The sequence below is a fragment of the Natrix helvetica genome (assembly GCF_964273705.1).
Source record: "Natrix helvetica genome assembly, chromosome: Z".
Taxonomy (NCBI): domain Eukaryota; kingdom Metazoa; phylum Chordata; class Lepidosauria; order Squamata; family Natricidae; genus Natrix; species Natrix helvetica.
The window spans coordinates 44,734,814-44,756,861 of NC_138554.1; the positions used below are offsets into that span (position 1 = coordinate 44,734,814).

General features: G+C 40.2%; 2 protein-coding genes across 2 annotated transcripts; one reads left to right on the top strand and one right to left on the bottom strand.

Moving 5' to 3' along the window:
- Positions 1 to 6,858: 6,858 nt before the first annotated feature.
- On the top strand, positions 6,859 to 12,611 carry CISD3 (CDGSH iron sulfur domain 3). The gene is made up of 3 exons (XM_081971001.1): positions 6,859 to 7,003; positions 10,267 to 10,395; positions 10,746 to 12,611. Exons 1-3 carry the CDS (start codon positions 6,872 to 6,874, stop codon positions 10,929 to 10,931), a joined length of 447 nt encoding a protein of 148 aa, XP_081827127.1. The 5' UTR covers positions 6,859 to 6,871; the 3' UTR covers positions 10,932 to 12,611.
- A 140-nt stretch (positions 12,612 to 12,751) lies between these two features.
- Positions 12,752 to 19,009, bottom strand: LOC309401767 (coenzyme Q-binding protein COQ10 homolog B, mitochondrial-like). Its single transcript, XM_081971000.1, has 5 exons — positions 18,882 to 19,009; positions 17,156 to 17,344; positions 16,252 to 16,444; positions 13,915 to 14,016; positions 12,752 to 13,131 (listed from the first exon to the last, which is right to left on the bottom strand). The coding sequence occupies exons 1-5, from the start codon at positions 18,971 to 18,973 to the stop codon at positions 12,973 to 12,975; spliced, it is 735 nt and encodes a 244-aa protein (XP_081827126.1). The 5' UTR covers positions 18,974 to 19,009; the 3' UTR covers positions 12,752 to 12,972.
- Positions 19,010 to 22,048: the final 3,039 nt, after the last annotated feature.

Genomic DNA, 22,048 nt, shown 5'->3' on the forward strand with positions numbered 1-22,048 from the left:
GGGAACTAAACTCTACATACTGTATCTTCAAACATTGGACTATCTAATAATGACAAGATAGTCCATTGTGGAAGAAAAAAGGAAACAAGTGCATAAAGTTTTTGGGAATAGCCACGGACATTCTATTTGGAAGCATCCAAGATGCTCAATTTGATACCCATAGAATAATATCAAAGAAATGTCTCTTTGAAAAAGATATTGCAAGTGCTAGCAAATCTGAGTTGCAAAATTCCCAATAGACATGAGGTAGCAGTAAAAAATATGTTTTCAAAGTTTTGGGATCTTTTTGAGATCAGATCTGATCATCCCAACTTCATTTCCTAGAGGGAGTTCCTGAGGTTCTGTTGGTAGTGGAGACTTCAAAGGATGCCATTGTTGTAACATCCCATAAGCATCTCATTCCCCCACCTCAGATAATACTTTCCCAATGTGCAAGAGCAACTAAATATCATTTTCTTAATGTATTTCATCCTAAATATATACTGTACACCCACAAACATAGAATCATATGCGAGTGACTTCTTTGTGATCAGGAAACTCTTGTGATCAGACACATGCTACAGTATTCATACACACCACACCACAGCCATCTGAAATTGTACCAAGAGGAAGAGATTCCCATATGGAAATGGGTGTGTTGAACAGGATGGGCCCTCAGATGAGCATGATTTGATTTGGATGGAAGCAGAGAGGCATCTGCTTCACAGATGCAAATTAAGAGAGGAAGTATCATTCAATTAAAAAAAAGATAGGGAAAGAATGCAAAACATGGCTTCTACAATTCTTTTCAATCTACTCTGTAGTGACTATAGGAGGCATCAGTATTTCCTTGTGGTTAGTGAAGTGACATGTTGCATCTGTGTGTCTTCTCTGGTTTCCTACTGCTGTTGTATATATGTGTGTACGTGTGCATTGAGAAGCACACGCAATGTTACACATCAGTGTTTTTCAATCTTGGCAAGTTTAAGATGTGTGGACTTCAAAGTCCTAGAATTCCCCAGCCCAGCATGGTCCAACCCTGTTTAGTATGGGGGCATTAGCAAAGAGTCACTGTCTTTGAGGGTATGTCCTACAAAAACTCAGAAGTTTTCTCCTACTGTACTTTTGGACAGTGTTCTGAAAGTAAAACAGTCATCACTGAAGGTTTTTAAGAAGAAATTGGACAGTCACTTGTCTGAGTTGCATAGATTCTCCTGCTTGAGCAGGGGGCCGGACTAAAAGACCTCTAAGGTCCCTTCCAATTCTAATTTTCATTTCTAAAGCAGGTTTGGAATTCTGCTCTCAAACACCTTCTGAGCAGAGCCCGAGCAAAGGAAGATGGGGATTATATCATAACTGATTAAATAATCTATTGGTTTCTATTGGGGCATCATATTACAAATTTCTTTTAGTTTTCTGGAAGTGCCAAGCTTTCATCTAGAGTTGAAGAAGAAGATGAATCTTAGTTTTTCCATCTCCTTTCTACTCTGGCATTGCTTATCTCCCCTCAGAAAATGACTTTGACTTTTAAAAAAAAAACCACCCCTAAACTTTATTTAGGTTATGGCATTCTCCCGACCACATTTGCTAAAAAGCCCATGCCTGGGGAAAAAATTGTACATTCAGAGTCACAAAATCCCATGAAACTTTGTGCAACAGGCAATAGGGGATGCATTCAGATTAAACCAAATATTGTTGTGCAATTATTCCAAGTCTTTGGTTCTGGCCTGATTTTTTAAGAAAGAACAAAAATAGAAAAAACATGAAAGTTATAAAGAGGTCAGCTGATGAAACAATAAAATTATGCTGGATGCACAACAGGAATGTTTAGATAGTACTCCTTTACCAACTACAGCTAGACCAGAAACTTTGTCATTAAGTGAAGTGATCACTAACTGAAACTGTGATTAGGTTTGTGATCTTACTTCAGCTTTATTTTCCTTTAAATGGTAAAGGTTCCCCTTGCACATATGTGCTAGTCATTCACAACTGTAGGGGGCAGTGCTTATCTCCATTTCAAAGCTGAAGAGCCAGTACTGTCCAAAGATGTTTCCATGGTCGTGTGGCCAGCATGACTAAACACCGAAGGCACACGGAACACTGTTATCTTCTCACCAAATTCCTGTTCCTGTTTTTCTACTTGCATTTTTACATGTGTTGGAAATTGTTGGAAGAAATGTCCTTCTGGGTTCGGCTCCAAGTGGGGAAAAAGACACTGGAGACATGGAGGCTGCTTGGAAAGATGGTTTTAATGGTGGACAGGACCACATGGCCTGAGTCCTGAACAGAAAAGGTGATCACATGCTCAATGTTGGTGGAGAAGAAGAGAAGGTAAAGAAAGAGAAGAGCTTGCAGGGCTTTTTATAATCTGTTCGGCCCCACCTATCTGTTTCCTGTTCCTGTGTAAGAAATGTATTCTGATTGGCTGTCAGACTCACATGGGCCCATGCAAGGGCAACCCTCTAGGCTGAGTTTTGAATCCAGGTTTGATTTGAGTTCAGATGCCATGTGGTCAGTTGAGTAAAGGCTTATATTATCATGCCTTCATTCCCATCCCCCTGGATCTGAAGGGGAGAACTCTTTATTATGTTGTTGGAAGAAATGTCCTTCTGGGTTCGGCTCCAAGTGGGGAAAAAGACACTGGAGTCATGGAGGCTGCTTGGAAAGATGGTTTTAATGGTGGACAGGACCGCATGGCTTGAGTCCTGAACAGCAAAGGTGATCACATGGTTCAATGTTGGTGGAGAAGAGAAGGGAAGAGAAGGGCTGAAGAAGGGCTTGCAGGGATTTTTATAATTTGTTCGGCCCCACCTATCTGTTTCCTGTTCCTGTGTAAGAAATGTATTCTGATTGGTTGCCAGACTCCCATGGGCCCGTGCAAGGGCAACCCTCTAGGGTGAGTTTTGAATTCAGGTTTGATTGAGTTTAGATGCCATGTGGTCAGTTGAGTAAAAGGCAATATTATCCTGCCTTCATTGCCATCCCCCCTGGAGCTGAAGGGGAGAACTCTTTATTATGTAAAGTGGACTAGCTTGGCCTTCTTAATGGCCCATTGACAAAGCGGGGAAGTTGCAGGAATTTACTCTGTGTTTAAAATGTGTTTCTCCCTTTTTCACATCTAGGAAAATATAATATTCTGCCTTATCAATATTTCCTAGGATATTTCATTTTTCTGGGAGAGGGCTGGGTGATAACTTCCTACAATGTAAAGTGGACTAGCTTGGCCTTCTTAATGGCCCATTGATAAAATGAGGATGGCAGGAAGCTGCAGGAATTTACTTTGTGTTTAAAATGTGTTTCTCCCTTTTTCACATCCAGGAAAATATAATATTCTGCCTTTTCAATATTTCCTAGGATATTTCATTTTTCTGGGAGAGGGCTGGGTGATAACTGAAAGACAAAAAAGGTAAGTATAAAAAGTGGAAGGAGGGGGACATAACTAAGGCAGAATATCAGCAAATAGCCCGAGCCTGTAAAGATGAAGTGAGGAAAGCTAAGGCTCACAATGAAGAAAGGCTTGCCACAAAAGTAAAAATTAACAAAAAAAGCTTCTTCCAACATGTTAAAAACAAGAAAAAAGTTAAGGAAACAATTGGTCCATTGCTAGGAGAAAGTGGCAAGAAGGTGACAAGCAACAGGGAGAAAGCAGAACTATTTAACTCATGTTTTGCATCTGTCTTTGCACAAAGGGATAAAACAGTCCAACCTATCAAAAGCAGCACCACAACAATCAGATTAGGAACACAAATTGAAATAGGGAAGAAAATGGTAAGTGAGCACCTGTCTACCCTAGATGAGTTCAAATCACCAGGACCAGATGGATTACACCCCAGGGTTCTGAAGGAACTAGCAGATGAGATCTCAAAACCACTGAATTATATCTTTCAGAGATCCTGGAACACCAGGGAACTACCAAGAGGACTGGAAAAGAGCTGATGTGGTTCCCATCTTCAAAAAAGGGAAAAAATAGATCCAGGAAACTACAGACCTATCAGCCTGACCTCAATACCAGGAAAGATTCTGGAAAAAATAATCAAGCAACGAATTTGCAAACACCTAGAAGCAAACAAAGTAATAGCCAAAAGTCAACATGGATTTGTCAAAAGCAGATCATGCCAGACTAATCTTATTGCATTCTTTGATAATGTGACAAAATTAGTGGACCAGAGGAATGCCGTTGATATAGTTTACTTGGACTTCAGTAAGGCTTTTGATAAGGTAGACCATAACCTACTACTAGATAAAGTAGAAGAATGTGGGTTAGACAGCACCACCACCAGATGGATTCGTAATTGGCTGACCAACCGCACTCAACGGGTAGTCCTCAATGGAACTGCATCTACATGGAGGGAAGTATGCAGTGGAGTACCCCAAGGCTCTGTTTTAGGCCCAGTACTCTTCAACATCTTCATCAATGATTTGGATGAGGGAATAAATGGGGAACTCATCAAATTTGCAGATGACACCAAGCTGGCAGGAATAGCCAACACTCCAGAAGATAGGCTTAAGATACAGAAGGATCTTGACAAACTTGAACATTGGGCACTATCTAATAAAATGAAATTCAATGGTGAAAAGAGTAAGGTTCTACATTTAGGCAACAAAAATGGAATGCACAGGTACAGTATTGGTGATACCTTGCTCAGTAGTAGTAACTATGAAAGGGATCTTGGAGTCCTAGCGGACAACCATTTAAATATGAGCCAGCAGTGTGCAGCAGCTGCCAAAAAAGCCAACACAGTCCTAGGCTGCATCAACAGAGGGATAGAATCAAGAGCACGTGAAGTGTTAATACCACTTTATAAGGCCTTGGTAAGGCCACACTTGGAATACTGCATTCAGTTTTGGTCGCCACGATGTAAAAAAGATGTGGAGACTCTAGAAAGAGTGCAGAGAAGAGCAACAAAGATGATTAGGGGACTGGAGACTAAAACATATGAAGAACGGTTGCAGGAACTGGGTATGTCTAGCTTAAGAGAAAGAAGGACTAGGGGAGACATGATAGCAGTGTTCCAATATCACAGGGGTTGCCACAAAGAAGAGGGAGTCAAACTATTCTCCAAGGCACCTGAGGGTAGAACAAGAAGCAATGGGTGGAAACTAATCAAGGAGAGAAGCAACTTAGAACTGAGGAGAAACTTCCTGACAGTTAGAACAATTAATCAGTGGAACAGCTTGCCTCCAGAAGTTGTGAATGCCCCAACACTGGAAGTCTTTAAGAAGATGTTGGATAGCCATTTGTCTGAAACAGTATAGGGTTTCCTGCCTAGGCAGGGGGTTGGGCTAGAAGACCTCCAAGGTCCCTTCCAACTCTACTATTGTATTGTATTGTATAACTTCCTACACATGTTTTCAAACTGCTAGGTTGGCAGAAGCTGGGACAAGTAACGGGAGCTCACTCTGTTACATGGCACTAGGGATTCAAACCACCAAATTGCTGACCGTTCTGATCGACAAGCTCAGCATCTGAGCCATTTCGTCCCATTTCTTTTACTTTATAGGCTGCAAAGGTTGTAAGTACTAGGAGTGGTTGCCAAATTATTTTTTCATCACTGTTGTAACAGCATATGGTCTCTAAATGAAGCAGTGACTAAACAATGATTGCCTGTATATCCTGCAGTCTAGGCAACTTCATATCACTTTTGAGGCTGCTGATAAAATAATTACCTCTGGAGCATAAATTAGAAAGGATTTTTTTTTAAAGCCTCTTAATTTCCACCTTTCAACAAATAGACTGCTATCTCTTTGCTTTGGAAACTTCCAATTACAGTAGAAATAAATTTATTTATTATTTATTTGTTTGGTAAATGTATTTGGCCATCATCGCACATATGCAACCCTGGGCAACAAATAAAGTTTAAAAAGAAGGGCACAACAGATAATAAAAAACATACCAATAAAAAAGATTAAAACATTTAACAGCTGAAAACATAAATGTTGGAAATCAAATCCAAACTATATCCATCCATCCATCCATCTATTTGCCAGAGGCTGATATCTATGTAACCCATCATGCATCCCCAACCAGGTAGTTCTATAAGTTACAAAACTATAAGTATCAGAAAAATTCCAAACGAGAAGGACAACTACATGAGGACAAAATACCCTCCTGGCAAAACACAAATTAATTAGGTTGAAAATGCGGGAATTTTGGCTAAGTTTTTAATTTGAAATTACATCAATATTGAATTTAGATCAATATGGGGGGGGGGTGAATTAAGAAACTAATGATATTCCATCAAAACTCAAGAGTGTATATTCCTTTTTAAACAAATATTTAATCATTTCTTAAACAAGCTGTCTTACTTGGAAGACAGTAAAATCAGACCAGATGAGATTCTTTCAATGTGCTCCTCTCTTAGACCGTTTTGAGGGACACAGCTCCTCATTTTCAAGAGCCATGAATAATATATTTCAAGATCTTACATGTTTTACATATAAATAAATTGAAATAAACTCAAGAGATGCTCATTTCACCAGTTCCTCTCCTTTGACATTTTACATTCAGGTGTACTGTTTCTCTCAAAGGGGATATGCATTGTCCTAGTTCTGCTATCAATGTGGCAGGAGCCATTTAGGAATCCGATGTTAAGGTTGTTAAAACAGGTAGCTTATGCGCAAATATATCTATACCCCTTAAAAAGCTATTCATTCCAGTGACATTTTGTTCCTAACGGAAATTTAGTCTCGAGTGGCAAAAGAAACAAAAGGCTGCAATCAAGCTTTTTAGCACACGAATGCAACCAAACCGCCCAACTCTAATCACCCACGTTTCCCGGATGTCTCAGATTTCAATCCCCATCACCCACCCACCCACCCCCAACCGTCCACCAATTGTGGGCGGGGCTTGCCATCCTCTCCCCCCCTCCCTCCGCTGCTTCCTGGCGCGCGGATGTGGCGCGCGGTCGCGAAGGTGACCCGGGTAGCGGGAGGAGCTTGTTTGCCAACCATGCCCGGGCTGCAGAAAGCCAGGGGTCTCGTGGCTTCACCGTTAGGCTCCTTCTGTCGGCTTTTTTTCTCGCAGGTAAGCACAGAAGCCTGAAAAGTTTGCACCTTTCCCCTCTCCTTTCCTGCGGCCCGAAATTCCATGACTTTTCAGTTTGCGTTGCTTTTTTTCCATAGAGACCGAAATGCAATTTTTGAACATTTTCTTGAGATGTCCGTAGAGAAAGATATATGTAGGGTAAGGGAGGCAGCTGCAGGCCTTCATATAGGAAAGGAGTGAGCACCAAATAATGTAGTGAGATTTATTTTTGACTGGCTAACATTTCAAAAATAAAAATATAGAAGGACAGTGTTTTCTTTGGTATCCCTGCCATGGTATAATGTGCAGATTTTTTCCTGTATTCCAGCATGGATTCTGCCTCTCAGACTCTAAAAGATTAGCTTTTATGTCCAGCCTAAGGTGACATTCAAACTCTCATTTCCTAGCAGTGCACCAAAGCAAACTGTTCCTAGTTTACCGAACAGTTCTTAATACCATATCCAGAGTGGGCAAGTGATGAAATATATTTTACATTGTCTCAGTACAAACACAACCTCTTATGTACTTCAGTGTAACATGACGCAAGTATGACAGGTCAGTTTGCATAATGTCATGTTGGCTTCATTGTGGTTAGGAACAGACGCATATGATGGGGCCAAAGGCTAAACTGAGAAATGATACACCACAAAAGACAGTTCCAAAAAATAAACAAGGGCACAGTTGAATGTGCCTTTCTCATATATGCCTTTTCAAAAGTGATTTCTCACTGGTTTCAATGTGGATATAAACTGAGAATTAATAAATAAATTCCTGACACAAGAGGAGGTAAATGATTCCTAGAGGAATAAGTTGTAGTTGTGTAAAAAAACCAAACACATATATAAAAACTCTTGGAGTTGTGGTTCTTTTAAAAGCTCTTTTCCAGAAATGGAAAACATGGGTCTCTGATAATTGCTGAACTTGAACTTTGATCAACTCCTGACATCATAAGCAAAGGGGGGAGCGGAGAATGTTGAAAGTTAGTTGTACTTCAACAGCACAGGTAGTCCTTGGCATTCAACAGTTCGTTCAGTGACCGTTCAAAGTTACAACGGCACTTTAAAAAGTGACATGACCATTTTTCACACTTACGACCATTGCTCTGAATCCCCATGGTCAAATGATTTACATTCTGATGCTTGGCAACTGAATCACATTTATGATGGTTGCAGTGTCCCAGGGTCTTGTAATCTCCTTTTGCGGCCTTCTAACAAGCAAAGTCAATGGAGAAGCAAGATTCACCTAACAACCGTGTTACTAACTTAACAGTTGCAATGATTCACTTAACAAATGTAAGAAAAATTGTAAAATGGGGCAGAAATTTACTTAATAAATTACTCACTTAGCAACATAAACTTTGGGCTCCATTATGGTTTTAGTTGACTACCTGTATCTAGGAGATCACAAATTGTCCACCTCTCCTTTAACAGAAGTTTATTTTATTATTACATGTGCCTGCAACCACTTCTCAGTCCTAGAGGAAACCAATGCTGATGGTCCTTTGGAAGGACTCAAATGCTCTGGCCACCAAATGAGAAGAGAGGACTCATTGGAAAAGAACCTGATGTTGGGAAAGATTGAAGGCAAAAGGAGAAGGGGATGGCAAAAGATGAGATGGTTAGATAGTATCATCACAGTTGTCCTGAGTTTGGACAGAATCAAACAGTAGAGGATAGGGAGGCCTGGTGTGGGAGTCACAAAAAGCTGGACACGACTTAACAATTGAACAACAAGCAGCCACTTCAGCCTTCATGTAGAACTCAAGCTGCTTAGCAAGTCAGAACAGGAAATTGTTGGTCCACATCCCAGGACTTTATGAGATAATTGGACATAGCAGCTAAGATGCTGGATTAGTCCTCCTTTAGGCATGAAAGTCACCCAAGTAACGTGGGCCAATCATTTTTTCTCAGCCCAACCCATTCACAGGGGTGTTATAGGGAAAGTCAGAGGAAATAATGTACGCTGCCTTTACTTCAGTGACGTGCGGTGAGCTTTACGGCTGGTGACGTCATCAGCGTGAGCCGCGATCCCCTTCATGTTGACTCAGGAAGGAGGGGAATGGGACCACATCAGCCTCCCTCCTGCGCACGTCCCATTCCCCGCCTTCCTAGTCAACATGAAGGGGACCACGGCGCGCGTTCCACGGGACCGCGGCTTACGCTCCACAATCCCTCCTCTGCGATCCCTCCAGCCTCCCTCCTGCGCATGTCCCATTCCCCGCCTTCCTAAGTCAACATGAAGGGGACCACGGAATGCGCTCCGCGGGACCGCAGCTCACGCTCCGCAGTCCCCTTCGTGTTGACTTAGGAAGGCAGGGAAAGGGGCGTGCGCAGGAGGGAGGCTGAGGCTAGAGGAGCCTCCTGCACACGTGGTCCTATTCCCCTCCTTCCTGACTCCTGAGTCAACATGAAGGGGACCATGGAGCGCTCCCATTCCCGACCACGTGTGCAGAAGGCTCCTCAGCGCCTTTTCCCTTTTTAAAAAATTTTTCATGATGAGAACGGTGTGGCTCTGCCTCCCCTGCCTCCCCTGACTGCACGTCCCTGCTTTACTTTTATACAAAATAAGGTAGTATATAAATCATGAATAAAATTTGAGGATATCAAATCATTACATGCCATATAAAAACAAAACTCAAAATATATCCATTAAGGTAGTCTTCGACTTACAACCATTCATTAGCGACCATTTGAAATTACAATGGCACTGGAAAAAGTGAATTGTGACCATTTTTCACACAACCGTCGCAGCATCCCCATGGTCACATGATCAAAATTCAGATGCTTGGCAACTGGCATGTATTTATGACTGTTGCAGGGTCAGTGGGGAAACCACTCACCTAATAACTATGTAAGTAACTTAGCAACTGCAGTGATTCACTTAACAACTGGCAAGAAAGTTTGTAAAATGGGGCAAAAGGCACTTAACTGTCTTGCTTAGCAAAGGAAATCAATTGTGATCATAATTTGAGAACTTCCTGTATTTAGTTAGGTAAATCCAACAATCAGATCTTGAATGCACCAGAAGCTGACTTTATATTAAAGGTAGAAAATTGGTAGGTGAATATATTTGTACCTTTACTTGGCTATATTCAACTTGTGTATTTCCTCATGGCAGAAAGTAGTGAAAGAGGAAAAAAGCACATTCTCCCTATTTTCAGTTTCATGCCTTGAACTTTTTACCTAATAAAAAGATGACATTAGTTAATCAGATTTTTCATTTTTTTTCATAAAGCCAATGCTTTATTGTTTGCCTGCCTGCAGATAAGAAGCTACTCAGCTTCTTCAGCCTCATCAGTCAAGCCAGTGATTGCAGCCAAGGGACCTTTTCCAGTGGACTTAATAGCAGAGAAACGCTATGCCTGGTGTGTTTGTGGACATAGCCAAAAGCAGGTATCTTTCCAGCATTTCTCCAGGTTTCTTTTATCCTTATTTTGGTCCAAACTTGGAGTCCAGTGTCTTAACAAAACTGCCAAGAGGGCCTATCCAGTATTGCAGTAGTATATGGGCTGAGTTTGAAGAAGCCAGTTCTCTTTTTGCTAATGCAAAAACTGTTCAACACATACAAGCTTTAAAAAAAATTGCAAAACAAACTTGCCTCTTCAGGCTTAGCTAAGTCCCAGTTGCTCAGGCTAGGATGTTTTTGTAATCTGAGCAAAATTGCAATTATAAAATTGATAGACAGACAATGCTGTCTTTTGTTAGGCTTGTTTACAGTCTTGATTCTGTGTGTATCTTAACAGCCCTTCTGTGATGGAACCCATAAGAAAAGTGCCCCAGAATTGTCTTCCCTGAAATTCACAGCTGGAGAATCGAAAAAGGCCTGGTTATGTGGGTGTAAATATACCAAAAACCCTCCCTACTGTGATGGTACCCATAAAGAAGATTTTGTGCAGAAGACTGACCTTCATTCTCAGCCACAGGTATAATGAGAGACTGTTGTGGAAATGAAAGAAGTGACAGAACTCATCAGGAAATCAGACCTGGGGCTAATGCTTCAGGACATACTACTGTGGAAACATTATTAAAGTGAACTGAGCCGGAGGACCCTTGCAAATTTGTATTCATGTTGGTAAAGGCTGGACAAGCATTATATCCCTCTTGCCTTGATGAATCCTCACAGAGAGTGGTTGGGAGGATGTTCAGTGTTTCACTTGCTTTATCCCTACTCTTAAAATAAATCCTACTGCAAGTCTTCTATTTGACAATTTACTGCTAATAAGATCAATGCTCAAAAATTGGTTCATTAGAACAAATATTTTACTTTGCTACCAAAGGGGCCACAGAGCCACAAGCACTCCCCACTTTGTAGCCCTCAGCTCCTGCTGACCATGACTACTGAAACTGAAACTTCTTGCCCATTGCCACTTTGAGACAGCAAACATAAAACAATTTGTAGTTAATATGTGGAATACTAATTAAAAACAGGTAAGCCCTATAAACTGAACAGCAGTTATAGCTGAACCATGTTTTATGGAAGATCTGTTCTAAGATAAGACAAGATAGGGGTATCAAACTGGTGGCCCACAGGCCAGATGTGTCATGCGCAAGTCACGCCCATCCCAGCTCCGTGAAGCATCTCAATACATCACATGATGGCAATGTGACATGAATTTGACACCCATGAGATAAAATAAACTTTGTTGTCATTTTTTTCTGTGAACACACTGGCATACATAATTGTCAAGTGCTATTAAAATATTAAATCAGTAAATATTTACTAAAAGGCAGAATAAGGAAGCTTAATGCATATGGCTTTGGGTACTTTGTAATAAACAACCCAGTTTTACATTTAATTTTGACACATAATGCAAACACGCACAATTATGTTCCCTCTTGAGAGATACAAATTTTATTTTTCTCCCTAGTTCTGCATTTTACATACTTCTAAGGAACCTTGAACAAAGATTCTCTCATCTTCCAGGATATTATCATGTGGACTTCTTCAAAATAGGGAATTGCCTTTTTTGGCACAAGTGATAGTTTTTCTTCTGTGCTTAAGCAGTTACGCCATCCGAGTAGGAGTCAGCTTGGTGGCATCATCTCTGCTGCAACTAAACTCAACCTTGTCAGCAATTCCTGTCTTAGGCAATCACTTTCTTCTACCCAGGTAGCTCAAGTACAAAATCTACTTTCAAGAGATCAGAGTTAGATTGCATCACTGCCTATATAGCTCCTATATGACTAGCCTAGACTAATAGTTGCAGCTTCTCAATTACTCAATAGCAGCCTTGTGCTAAATGCTGCTGCTGTTCACAAAAGCCTCTACTAGGAGAATTTTGAATAAAAGAAAGGCTGGCTCACAAGGAGCAAGTTTTGATCAACTTGCTCATTCCAGGATCTTCTTGTGAGCTACTAAAGAAAAATGCATTGCCCTCCTCTGTTTTTATTCCATTTTCAATGAATTAATTCTTGAATTAATCTGAAAAGAAAGTAGTTACTTGAAGGAAAGAAACCAAAGATTGATCCCATGCCACCTAGAAGAGGAGAGAGGCTTAACAAAAGAAAGAGTCTAGGAATTTACACTGTAAATGCCACTGAAGGGGTGGGGGGTGCTTAGCTAGCTCTGATTTCCTTATAATTTAAAGAAATTATTCAGTGATCCAATAAATATGTCACTTTTTAAAAAGTATTTTTTAAAAAACCACCTGTTTCAAAAGTAATTAAAAATTGCATTATAATATTTGTGTTTTTCAGTGATGGTCAGGGGTCTCCATTGTAACAAAGAGTCATCCTTATAACAGCATAATTAAATATCCAATAATTTAATTTTATTGTAAATAAAATAGCAGAATCGTTTAAATAATGTGCACCTTTGAGAGGTTTTTTTGCAAGGCAAATAGGCCATAAATAAAGTCATGTCCATGAATTAAAAACATCCAAGAAATGATACAGATGTGGGCAAAAAGTAGACTCTGCTCTTTAATATCAGGAAGGGGGACTCAAACGTCGGTATTTCTAAGACCATCGTCATGTGCAGTGAATTGCCTGGAATGGCTGGGCTGCCGTTTGAGTGCTGTACAGCTTCTCAGCTCTCCGTTCAAAGGCCGAGACCATCTGCTTGACTACTTCATTAAAGAAAAGATTAGCCAGTTGCGAATGGAGGGTGGACTTGAATTCAAAGGAGACCTGTGAATGAGATGAAATAAATAAATTTGTATAAGTAGACATCTAGACTCTGTGTGTGTGTGTGTGTGTGTGTGTGTGTACACATACATACATACATACATACATACATACATATACATACATACAGGTAGTCCTCAATTTACAACCACAATTGAGCCCAAAATTTATGTTGCTAAGTGAGAAATTTGTTAAGTGAATTTTGCCCCATTTTAGGACTTTTCTTGCCATGTTTATTAAGTATCTGCAGTTGTTAAATTAATAACACAGTTAAGTAAATCTGGCTTTCCCGTTGACTTTGCTCGTCAGAAAGTCACAGAAGGGGAATCACGTGATCCTGGGACACTATAACCACCATAAATATGAACCATTTGCCAAGCATCCGAATGTAAATCACATGTCTATGGGAATGCTGCATTGGTCATAAGTGTGAAAAATGGTCATAAGTCACTTTTTCAATGCCATTGTAACTTCAAATGGTCACTAAGTGAACTGTTGTAAGTCAAGGATTATCTGTATAAGATTTCTCATGCTCGACCACATCTATGCCTGCTTAAATAAATGCATAATAGTTTCAGGACATCAGTTCCACAAAACCTAAACATGAAAGTGAACTGATCAATCAGTGACGAATTTACAGTGCTGCAATAATTTAGAGTATGCAGGAACCTTTGTACTTATGATAACACTGGACTTTGCCAATTTGCACATTCTTGCCCCATATTCTGTTGGTTTTAGAGTCATTCCCCTTTCTCTATCAGGAATTAGTCTATAAAAGGCACTTACATAAAATTTGAGTATGCAGGAATCCAGCCGTCCCGTGTTTCCTGGCTTAAATTGCCACAGTGTCTCCAGATGCCGAAATAACTGCCCATCTTTACTCACAGCCTGAAAGATAGACAAATAAGCAAAATTAATGCCTGCTTTTTTAAACTCATTTAAACCGGGCCGGGGGGGTGGGGGCAGCTTGCACTTGGTGATCTTTCTGCTGGGATTAATCTGGTGGTCCTTGAACTCAGGCAGAATGTGACCATTAAACCTAGCATCCAATAAACTTTCTTTTCCCATTATATTCCATCATACCAGAAGTGGATTGCTCCCGGTTCGGCCGAACCAGTAGTAGTGGTGGCAGTGGGAGGCTCCACCCACCCACACAAGAGACAGAGAGCTAGAAACCTACCATTGGTTCATAGTGACGAAAGAGAATTTGCCTTAAAAATTGTTTAAAGCAGTGTTTCTCAACCTGTGGGTTGGGACCCCTTTGGGGGTCGAATGCCCCTTTCACAGGGGTCACCTAAGACCATAGGAAAATACATATTTTCGAAAAAATATGGAAAACAAAATAATTTTATGGTTGGGGGTCACCACAACATGAGGAACTGTATTAAAGGGTCGCAGCATTAGAAAGGTTGAGACCCACTGGTTTAAAGCAACAGAAACTCAGGGAAGTCCTCACAGTTGCATTTATTTAATGAACCAAAAGATGAGCATGGATGTCCTGAGTTGTTTTCCTGCACCCTACAGCTATCTTGGCTTCAAAATTCCAAAGGAAGGTTTCAGTAAGAAATGTCCCTAATGGGGGAATAGCTTAAAAGACTGCTGTACTAGAGAAACTTGGAGAGTTTTCTTTTCCAGTGAAAAAAGTCAAAGAAACTCTCCATCTGATTTGTGTCCAGAAACATGATGGATAATTAGAGCAGTTTTCAGATATGCAGCCTTCGACACGCAAAATTCCAAGCAAATATGGTCATTGTTGGGTTTGAGGAGTTCAATTCTACTCAGCTGAGGGTGCCAAGGCTCAGGAAGGCACACAGGGTAACAAAAACTTTTGTTACAAAATATATATTGCCTGCAAAATATATGGGAAATGTAGAGGGGACTGGAATCACTTGAGAACTGAAAGTTTTTGATTACGACACTTATCAATTGCACCAAACAAAATAGCTGAATTTTTGAATACGTATGGTACCATGACTTAATAGAATTTCACATACTCTTTTTGTTACATTTTTATTTTTTATTTAATAGATTTATATGGCTTCTGACCTTGTAAACGCAATTCTGGGTAGCAAGCAAGATTTTTAAAAAACTACTGACCAAGCAATAAGACAGCAAAAGAACACCCAATGGCAACTGGGGAAACTGGTAACCAACCCATCTGGCTTTAACCAGTCAATGCCTGAAAGAGTAGCCATGACCTAAAGGGATTCTGAAAGACCCACAGAATTGTGCGGGGGGACCTGACCTAATGTCAGGTGATCCATATTTCTTGGGGTCAGTATTACTATCATATCACCTCTAGAGGAAAAAGAACACTGGAATTTGTGTTTTCAAATGAAGGGTTTGGATAACAAACTTTTTTTAAAGAATGAATATGGAGACCAGCATTCTCTAACAAGATACTCTCCACATACATTAGACTACATAGACTAATGTATGTGGAGAGTATCTAACTATACTCTCCACATACATTAGACTGTTGATGCTATGGCTATAGCATCAGCATATTTTGAAGGCAGCAGGTTATGGTCAGCTATAGCAAATTTTCATGTGGGGAAATATTAAAAATCTCCGTATCAATGCGTAAAAAAAAGGGAATCCAACTTTGGTTTTGATGACTTAGCTGAAGTTTACCACATATCAACTGATAAGTTGTTGCAACACCAGTGTTCTTTCTGAAAGGGCACTGACATAATACAGTTTCTCCCAGGGCCCTGTTGCTTTGTGTGCTAAGAGAGCAGTGCCCAAGAAAGGGGAAATGAGTCGTAAGCAGCAGCTACGACAGTTGAAACCAAATTTAGGTTGGCTTAACAATATTACAACTCAGGGATAATCAGGGGAATGGTCAAAAAAGTCAAGATGACAACCACACAACTGGAACACACAACTGGTTGATCCACAAAATGTCTAACCACATTTCAGTCTGGTAAGATGTCCTGAATCCAAATGTGTGTTAGTTTCTGGTTCAAAGTGTCATTACAACCCAGAAAATTGGGTTAACTGAATGAACCATGGATAAATAATTTGGGGGTTAGAACGTCTTGTGAATGTGGCAAGTTTCTGGAAAAACAAACTACTTAATTTGTAACAAAAAATTTAAACTGTCTGAATATCATGCATTACCCGGATCTGGCAGTGAGGCACTGAAGAGATCTCCGAGACATAGCGCTCAACCACAGGAGGAAATCCCACTTCCAGTTCAGCCTGGAAGACTTCTTTGCGATGGGAAATTATGCGGGAGCAGTTGCACCAGGGAACAAAGAGCTGGTAGCTGCCAACATCGGCTACAATGTCATACATCTGGTCAACAGAGTACCTGCTTGAGCAGAAGTAATGGGGATGGTAAGCAAAAACCATCAATTGGCATTTAAAGACAAAGATACCGTAGGAAAACCCAAACTCTTGGATCAAGTGAAATTACCCTCCAAACTTTTATTAGCTGCAATCAGTTTAAGCTATGGATAAATGTGAATTCTGTATCTGAAATATTACCCAGTTTTGAGCATTGCTTCTCAAATAGATATGAAAAGATCAAAGGGCTTCTGCAAATGCAAGCATTTCAGATTGAAGAAAAGTTCCTTTTACTTGGTTGATGAAAATAAGGTGCTTTCCCACCAATTTTTGGTAGGACAATCTCAGAATGTGAGAAATGTACATATGGGCCACATCTGCTTAGTAAATTATGAAAATCCAGCCATTAGATCTCTGGTCTTATCAGTTCTACTTATATTTTTAATATATAAGAAGTAATCAGTAATCAATAAATCAATAAAAGGATGGCTCTAAAGATGTAGATCCTTGGATACAGACCTATATCTAAAATGATCTAAATACATGATTACATATTACTAAATGTTTCAAAGTAGAGCCAAATCCTAAACTACTCAAATGGAAAAGCGATCAGGAGATACTGCTACCAGACAACTGGATTATGATATTTCATTAAGTGAGATCTCAATGCCGCTATTCCATGTGAAACCTCAACCAGGAACTGGCTTACAATCATGGTTAGATCTGAGCTACTCACGGGAGTTGACGGGTTTCAGTGTATTCCATACGCTTGGCACCAAGTAGAGGAGCTGCAAGATTGAGGAAGGACCGAACTTGCTTTCTCATAATTGATCTGAAGTCCAGGAAAGAGCAGGAATTCATAATTAGAGGACCAAGGAAACTACTAGAGCTTAAACACCTCCAGTGAACCACAGTGGGGATGATCCTGTAGAAAAGAGAAAAGGAGACGTCAAAGATGGCAAAGCTGAGAACATGAACATGAATGGTGAGCTTTCTTATTTCACATCTGAAGGCAGATAATGCTATTGATAAGAGCTTCCCTTAGGACTAACCATAGTTGGCAGACAATCCTCAACCTTCTCTAAGTCTTATGAACATAAGTTTCCAGAATTCCCAGATAATGAATAGCTACATAAGGAAGGAAAGTGGAAAGGGAAGGTTAGAATCTAAGAGGAGAATCTTGGAAGAAAGGATGAAAATTATATGGACAAATTTGTATTGTTTAGTTGTCAAACTTGATTGTGACTATTTCTATTTTATTTGAAACACATTTAAAGGGCATTTGGTAATGCTCCTCTGAATAATTGGAGAATCCAGGAAAGCAGGATGGTCAATTTTGACCCTTGTCAAATCTTTTTTCCCATTTCCAATAGTGCATTTGTATATTTAAGAGCTGCTTAGAAAATTTGATTTTATTTTGCTTTCACCCTATAATTGTTTTCATCTCTTTTAAGATTTTTATTTTTATTCTGCTACAAATATTAGCTTTGTTATGGGAATTGCGCAAAGATTTAATTGTTCGGCAGTACATAAATAAAGTGTTATTCTAGAATCAGTAAATAATTCCCACTGAATTTAGTGCAGCTTAATTCAGAATAGGCTTTCTACTGGGGTATGTATGATCATCTTACTGTGAAGAATGAGGGTTCAAAATGCCTGTTTTATCAATTTACATCAATTCCAAGTATTAAATATATTTTATTATTACTAAATTATATTAAATAATTTAACAAACTACCCAATAAATCCATTATACTGAATGAATTATTTTACTGATTATCATACTAAGCAAATTATTCCTAAACCTCAGAAGTTAATTGAAACTCACCATGCCCGCATTCATTTTCATTATTGGAAATGAATTATATATAGTGTGTTCAAAAATCACTTTTAATGTGGTTTAGTTTTAAGTAGACATGCTAGGTATGAAATTCACTGACGTTATACCTAAGAATTTTTTACTTGTTACTCTGCAGAAATAAATCCACGGGATTCGGTGGCACCATTCCCAGATGCTCTTCTTTCAAATGCTTTAAGTTATGTACTAAACATCGTTAGCAAACAGAAATGATGCGGTGGCATCAGAAAAATTGGACTCTTGTGACTTGTTAATGCTTTAGCAAGAATTAATGCTTGCTTTAATTTTTAAAAGAGTTGCAGCTTTCACATAAACACACTCAGCCTAAATGAATCAATTTTCTATGGCATCCCCACAACCCGCCAACAAAATAACCCCGATCTAGCCCAGTTTAACATATCGTGAGAATCCAGCCCATCAGCCGTCCGGCCATACGACCGCCTGCTTTTTTGCTGCTGGCAGCGGGTTTTCCCCGCCGGTGAGGACCAGATTCAGTTTGGGGAGAAAGGAAACCGGCAGCAAGAGAAGGAAAGACAACACCTCCTGATCATCGGGACCCAGCTAACCCCAAGGCACCATCTCTTCCTCTGGCACACACTCTTACCGTGAATCCCTTGGAAAGCGGAGACGCAACCCGCTCCCGAAAAGTCCCTGCAAGGCATCCAAACTCTTGCTAAGGTGCCTGGTCCCAGCCATCGCTCAAATGTGCCTTCCGAGCGCCAACGATTCCGAATGAACCGGCGAAAGGCCAGACCTCCGCTCGCCCCCGCTCCTCCCCTTCACACCTTTCCAGACTCTCCCGATACGCCCACAGCGGCCAGACTGGCGGTTTTTGATTTTTTTTTAAGAGAATGAGTTCCGTTATTCTTTACAAAGATAGGAAGTAGTAGTCCAATCCCCCGTTTCGGATTTTAAAATACTTTTTAACATCCCAGGGTGAGCTAGGATCGTATAGCGAGCTCTGATGAAATCGGGTTGGCAGCGTATGGCTAAGGGTAACTTTGTTGGTGAAGGTTCGGTTCTCCGAGCTTGTGGGTTGGTTTCCAGGCCAGGCAACATCTTCAGCGGAGTTTAGGTAGTTTTCCTCTAATTGGATATTACCTAGGTTGGCAACGAAACCAATCCACAAGCTCGGAGAACCGAACCTTACCCTCATCCTACCGTACATCCCAGCCACTATTGCAAGGGTAACTTTATCTGCACCGCACAGTATTCGTTTGAGTGTTTTAACCTTGATTTTACAGAAGTTAGCAAGTTGGTAGATTCAGAAAAGCATTAAAGCACAACAAAATTATCCAAGCTGAACCCTTAACCCCTAACAGCACACTATGCAAAGGCTGCTTTATGAGGATCGAAAGTTATGCTTGCAGACGTTTCTTTAGCCAAACTAGTAAGCGCTAGTAAGGAGTGCAATTTGCTGTCAGTTTGGCTGTCAGTGTTGGGTGGTGGTGGTCTTAGAGATTCTTTTTGTCTGGGTTGTTTGCTGTTGGCTTCATCAGTAGTTTCTTGATTAGGGTATTGTTTGTTTGATTGTTGATCTGATGTTAACTTTGAAGTTAATCTCTCCGGATCTGGGTGCTGATTGCTGGTGAAGAGGTACTTGGGTCTTTTTGTTACTTTTTGGACTGGGCAAACTTCTACAGGTGTTGTTAATGCCTATGTGTCTATTGATGGCTGTTTTGTCAGAGTGGCAGTCTTCTAGAAATTCCCTGGCATTTTTTGATTTAGCTTGTTCTAGGATGGTTACATTTTTCCAACTGAAACTATGGTTAAATGTGCCTATATCAGTGTTGCCAAACCTTTTTGGCACTGAGTGCCAAAATGGGAGCATGTGTGTGTGTGTGTGGGGGGTAACTGAAAGAGCAGTTCCCGCACAGGGAAGCTGAGCTTCCAGTTTCCAGCATGCACACCAGTCAACCAGTCTTCTGGTTTCTGGCATGCATGCATGTATGAAGATCAGGTGGAAACAGAAGCTCAGCTTCCCGGCGTGCACATGCATGCTGGGGAACTGCTCTTCCAGTTTCTGGTGCTCCCCCTTGCATGCACAATCCTGTTTTGGCACTCAGTGCCTAAAAGGTTTGCCAATACTGATATATGCATGCATGCCAGAAACCGGAAGAGCAACGGGTGATGCCTTGGAGTGGCAGAGTGATGGCTCTGTGTGCCACTTCTGGCACACATGCCATAGGTTCCAAAGGTTTGGTCTACATATTTAGAATGGAATGGAATAGAATAGAATAATGGAATGGAATAGAATAATGGAATGGAATAGAATAGAATAGAATAGAATAGAATAGAATAGAATGATGGAATGAAACGGAATAGAATAGCTTTATTGTCACTTTGAATGTACACTAATCAGTATACATTAAAATGACATTTCACTGCTCTCAAAAGGCCACCGCCTCCAATATATACTACATAAACCTGACAAATAAATAAATAAGTACAAAATTATGCAGATACCCACATCTATTATATTGTGAAATTAAATAATTTTCATCATGTCTTCTGTTAGTTGGTGTTCATGGATGTGTTCTGTCACTCTTCTGCCTGTTTGACCTACATAGTGGTTGTTGCAGTCTTTACATTGTATGTTGTAGATGACTCATTTTTTTCCTCTGGGGTTGTGGGGTCTTTTGCTCTGCTTAGAGTGTTTTGAAGGGCTTTAGTTAGCTTCTGTGCTATGCTGATGCCACGTAGTTGTAGTAATCTGTTGGTTGTTTCTGAGATATTCTTGATGTATGGCAGTGTAATTCTTTTTAGAGTTTGTATTGGTTGTGATGTATTGGATTGAGGGTCAGAAACCTTTTTGATAAAGTTGCATGAATTTTTGTTGGAATACGTTGGATAGATACTCTATTTCCTTTTTCTGCTGTTCTGGGATGCTAGTGTGTTTGGGCTCATCTAAATAATCTAAATAAAGTCCTTATGCAGCTAAATAAAGTCCTTATGCAGCTTCTCTTGGGGGAGGGTTGTTACTTTAGTAATGGAGCACCTGGTTAGTATGGATGATTTTTCAGTAGACTTTTGTTTCTAGTTTGCCACTGTGGCCTCTGCAGAACAGGGTGTCCAGGAAGGGTAGCGAAGGCTAGAAAAGAGCACCAAGGACCCCTCATGTCAATCCCAAATTACATATATTCTTCTTTATTGGTTAGTTTATGGTTCGTGACAAATCCACCAAATTGTCAATTCAGTAAACCATTATTTGATCTGACCATAGCAATAAAAAGCAAAATTAGCACTATTGCTAGTGAAGGGAAATAATAGAAACAACAAAAGCAAAACTTGCATGATGGGAAACGAGTTATTGAACAAATACTGGAATTATAAAATACTCCTATAACACTAAGTTGTCAAGAACTGTTAATTAGGTAAGAATGATAGTGTGATAAAAAGGGGGATAGTGGATAAATGGGTCTGGTTTCCAAGTCAAATGTATAATGACATAAGTGGAGGGCCTGTAGCCTTCCAAATTATGTATAATTCCAGAGCTAGAGTCTAGGCAATCATGAAGGATGTTAAGAGCTCAGGTCCAGAACAGTTAAAAGTTTCAGATTTAGATGGAATATATGAGTAAGCTACAGACTTGCAAATGGGGTCTTATTAAGTGCAAGAGGGAGGGGGAGTCTTAGACTATATTAATAAGGCAAGAGGAAGCAAGTTTCCCTTTGTCTTGGGGAAATTTAAACAGCTGCAGTTAAAACCAAACTAGTTCCTCTTTCTGAGCAAAATGTAAGTAGAGAAAAGAGAGGGAGTGGATTAGGCCAT

What these genes read in the sequence shown, in the direction of transcription:
- LOC309401767 (XM_081971000.1), bottom strand. Translation starts at nt 18,973, where the DNA reads ATGGCTGGGACCAGGCACCTTAGCAAGAGTTTGGATGCCTTGCAGGGA. An exon ending in CGCTTTCCAAGGGATTCACG is followed by an intron (nt 17,345 to 18,881) that starts GTAAGAGTGTGT and finishes TCTTTTCTACAG; the next exon opens with GATCATCCCCACTGTGGTTC. An exon ending in CCTGCATACTCAAATTTTAT is followed by an intron (nt 13,132 to 13,914) that starts GTAAGTGCCTTT and finishes TCTCATTCACAG; the next exon opens with GTCTCCTTTGAATTCAAGTC.
- CISD3 (XM_081971001.1), top strand. Translation starts at nt 6,872, where the DNA reads ATGTGGCGCGCGGTCGCGAAGGTGACCCGGGTAGCGGGAGGAGCTTGT. An exon ending in GTCGGCTTTTTTTCTCGCAG is followed by an intron (nt 7,004 to 10,266) that starts GTAAGCACAGAA and finishes GCCTGCCTGCAG; the next exon opens with ATAAGAAGCTACTCAGCTTC. An exon ending in GTGGACATAGCCAAAAGCAG is followed by an intron (nt 10,396 to 10,745) that starts GTATCTTTCCAG and finishes GTATCTTAACAG; the next exon opens with CCCTTCTGTGATGGAACCCA.